The sequence below is a fragment of the Lupinus angustifolius genome, chromosome LG14 (assembly GCF_001865875.1).
Source record: "Lupinus angustifolius cultivar Tanjil chromosome LG14, LupAngTanjil_v1.0, whole genome shotgun sequence".
Classification (NCBI taxonomy): Eukaryota; Viridiplantae; Streptophyta; class Magnoliopsida; order Fabales; family Fabaceae; genus Lupinus; species Lupinus angustifolius.
Window position 1 is genome coordinate 8,996,958 of NC_032022.1, and position 4,171 is coordinate 9,001,128.

Consider the following 4,171-nt stretch of genomic DNA (forward strand, 5'->3'; position numbering starts at 1 on the left):
GATGAGAACGAGGATGAGGATAGGATGAGGACGAGGATGAGGATAAGATGAGGACGTGGATGAGGATATGATGAGGATGAGCATAGCATGAGGATGAGGTTATTTTTTGGACTTTTAACTGAACACATGGCAAACTCCTAAATATTTTGTTTCCCTCTTGAAATATTTTCCTGCCATGGAGTATACTTACATTACACACCTTACCTCATGTCAATTGATGTATGCGTACGCCCTGTCAAAACGGGCTACTCAGACGGGTTTGGGTTAACCTGCATTTAGTTTGGACTAAACTGGGTCGGGCTAAAATGCATTGGTGCAATTTGTAAATAACAAATTGTAGTCCAAATCTGGTCTAAGCGGGTTGTGAGTTATGGCGGGCTGGCCCGCGTGAAATTAAAAAATAATTATTTAAAATTTAATGTATTTAATATTTTTTAGAAAAAAAAAACAGTAACACAATAAATTATAAATATAATAAACTACATAAGACTAACATAATAAACTACAAATATTATCATTACTGCATTATGAACCGTAAGTGTTTCTCCATTCCGCTAAAACCATGGTATGCTTTTAAGATGACCATTAACATTCGAAAGATAGAGAGGAGTGAAGCCATCTTGGTTGAGTTCATATACAAATTGGTTCCTCAATTTTATCATTTCTTGCATTAAAGGAAGGTGGCCTCTCATGTGAAGAGAATTGATTTTTCTATATTCATTCAAGGTATTCATTCAAGGTGTGTACAACAAGTATATATAGAGAGCCTTAATGATTGAAACAATCAGATTCCTATAATGTAGGAATGATGAGATTTCCCTATAAACTAGGAATCATAAGTGCTAAGATTACTCATATTCTTTAACTACCTTAACTGATTCCTCATAGAAAGGGATTTGATTTGGTTAGATAATGATTGACTCTATTACACCCCCGCAAGATTGGGTCACCATTAGTGACAACTAGCTTGTCTCTAAGTGGAGCAAATTTGGCTTTAGTTAATGGCTTTGTGAGAATGTCTGCTATTTGATCTTTGGTTGATATGTGAGCTATTGTTAGCTTTCCCATTTGAATAAGTTGGTGAACGAAGTGATAGTCAAGGGTAATGTGTTTCATGCCAGAATGAAACAATGGATTAGAGCATAGGTAGGTGGCACCAATATTATCACAGAATAGAGTAGGAGTGTGTGGTTTTATGCCAAGTTCTCCAAGAAGGTTGAGCAACCACATTATTTCAGCTGAAGTGTTGGTAATTGATCTATATTCGGCTTCTCTGGAGGATCTAATTACCGTTCTTTGTCGTTTGGACAACCATGAGACTGGATTTCCACCAAAGTAAATGACAAATGCATAGGTGGAGGTTTTGTCATCCAAATTCCCTCCCAAGTCTGCATCACTGAAGGCATGTAGTGTTATCTGACTTGGTTTCTTTAGTGTTAAGCCATAGTTGAGTGTAAGCTTGAGGTATCTGAGTATACTTAAGTTTTTGAAGATGAGTTTGAGTTGGTTGGTGCATGAATTGTGAGAGCTTGTTGATTGCAAAAGACAAGTCTGGACGAGTGAGTATGAGGTATTGTAGTGCACCAATGATTGCTCTGAAACTTTTTGCATCTACTGCTGCAGAGTCATCCTGTAGCTTGAGGGATGTGGATGTGCCAAGAGGGGTGCACTTTGGCTTAGCACTTGCCATATTGAATTTTTTCAACAAATCGCGAATGTAGCCATGTTGAATGAATAGAGGACCTTGCTTAGTTGGAATGAGCTCAACTCCTAGAAAGTAGTAAGGGCATGTTTTGTGGCAGTGAGTATTTTCTTGGGCTTTAAGATGTTATGTTGTGATCTGGTGGTCATAGGATGGCTTCTGTTTTATGGAATGTGAGGTGGTGGGTTTGTAAGGCATGTCTGATTTTGTGGAGATGGTGTTGGTGTTGTGGTAGTGGGTTGGTTAGTGTGTTGGACGTCAAGAGTATGTGGTTGTGCTATGTTGGAGGGGGATGGGTATGCGATATGTTTGAGAGGAATGATGGAGGGAAGTATGGCTTCAGGGATAGGAGCAGGGTGATTCAGTTTGGTTTGTGTGATTAAGGAGACATAAGGAAAATAGTTCTCAATGAATTGTACATGTCTTGAGATGTAAACTCTGTTTGATAGAGGTTCAAGACAAAGATATGCACATTGATTTTGTGAGTAGCCAAGGAAAATGCAAGGTAGGGATCTATTTTGAAGTTTATTGTGTATGTAAGGCCTCAACCATGGAAAGCATAAACAACCAAAGGAATGGAGTTTGTTGTACTCAGGTGCTTGTTTGAACATCACTGTGAAGGAGGTCTGCATTTTTAGCTTAGCAGTAGGCATCTTGTTGATGAGATGTGTAGCTTTGAGGAAAGCATATGACCAAAATTGAGCTGGTAGGTTGGCATGGTGTAGTAGGGCTCGATCTATTTCTACTATGTGCATGTGTCTTCTCTCTGTTGTGCCATTGACCTCAGGTGTGTGAGGTGGACTTGTAAGATGAGTGATGCCTTGTGAAGCCAGGAAGTGTTTCAATTTTATAAACTCTCCACCATTATCAGAGAATAATGTCACAATTGGTAAGTTAAAGTACTTTTCAACAATAGCTTTAAATTGAACAAAGATGGAAAATACATCTTATTTGTCATTGGGTATAACCAAACATATTTAGAGAAATGATCAACTAGAACTAAGTAATAAAGTGAGCCATTTAAAGACTTGGTAGGAGCAGGGCCCCATACATTAGAGTAGATGAGTTCCAAAGGTTTAATGCTGTGAAGATGATGACTTGAGAATGGTAGCTTGTGACTTTTGGCACAATGACAAGAGGTGAAATCATATGAGACATGAGCTCTTATTGGAATAAAGTTGTGATTTTCCAGATGCTTGATTATTTTGACTGAAAGGTGACCTAGTTTGTGATGCCATGTTGAAGTAGACTGAAGACTAGTGAGGTGAGCATGAGGTAAAGCAGTGGTGTTGGTGGTTGACGGTAGATGGTAGAGGTCCCGTTTAAGAGGTCCTTGGAGTAGTGGTTGGCCCGAATTCAAGTCCTTAACAATGAAGCAATCAAAGAAGAATTCAACAGAACATTGGTTAGTTTGGCATAGTTTAGAGACAAATACAAGATTAGTTGCTATATTTGGAACACATAAGACTTGTTTAAGAGATAAAGATTTAGTGTTGCTTGGTATTGTAGTGTGGCCAATGTGAGTGATTTTCAAATCTGAGCCATCTCCAACAAGGACTTGATTTGATCCTGGATATGTGTTTGCCAATGTCAATTATTGTAGATCTTGAGTAATGTGGTGTGATGCTCCAGTGTCCATGATCCAACTAGAGTTCTGCATTGGTGGGTGATGAGTAACCATTTGGACTGATGGTCTTGGTCCATGCTTCTTAAGATAGACATTGATTTTGTAACATATCTTTGCACTATGGCTTGGTCTTTCACAGAATTGGCATATGACTTGTTTGTCTGAATTGTGTGTGATTGAAGGTGTTGGAGCATTGAATTGAGGTTTATACCTTTGTTGCCCTCTGGACCTTGTAGTTGCATTTTCTGTAGGTACTAGTGGTCTGGATTGATGTTGGTTGTCACGAGATAGAATTGTTTCAAAATCCATTAACTTCTCATGAAGTTCAACATAGGTGATTAGAGTTTTTCTACTACATAATGCTGCAAAGATTTCTTTGTAGTATGCACTCAGACCATTTAATGTGTGAATAACTAAATCGGTGCTATCCAGAGGGCTGTCAATGATGGCTAGCTCATCAGCAATAACTTTGATCCCTTGAAGATAGGTAGCCATAGGTTATGTGCCTTTTGTGAAAGTAGTGATGCGTTTATTTAGGGCCATGATACGCACTCTAGATCTACTTGCATAAATAGTTTTAAGAGTCTCTCATGCTTGTTTGGCAGTTTGACCCGTGCGAAGGTGGGTAACAATAGTTGCAGCCACATATGAGATAATTCCATGCAGGATGAGTTGGTCCTGACGAATCCAGTGAGTGTATGATGGATTATGAGGGATGAGTTTTCGTCTAGATGTTTGGATGGACAAGGTATGCTGCCATTGATGTAGCCTAAGAGATTATATCCTGTTAGAAGGGATATGAATTGTAGACACCATGCTGAGTAGTTGTCTCCATCAAGCTT

At 38.9% G+C, this 4,171-nt stretch overlaps 1 protein-coding gene across 1 annotated transcript; it reads right to left on the minus strand.

The window, feature by feature from the left end:
* LOC109326355 lies at positions 3,297-3,824 on the minus strand. The gene has a single exon (XM_019559045.1). The coding sequence runs from the start codon at positions 3,822-3,824 to the stop codon at positions 3,297-3,299; it is 528 nt and encodes a 175-aa protein (XP_019414590.1).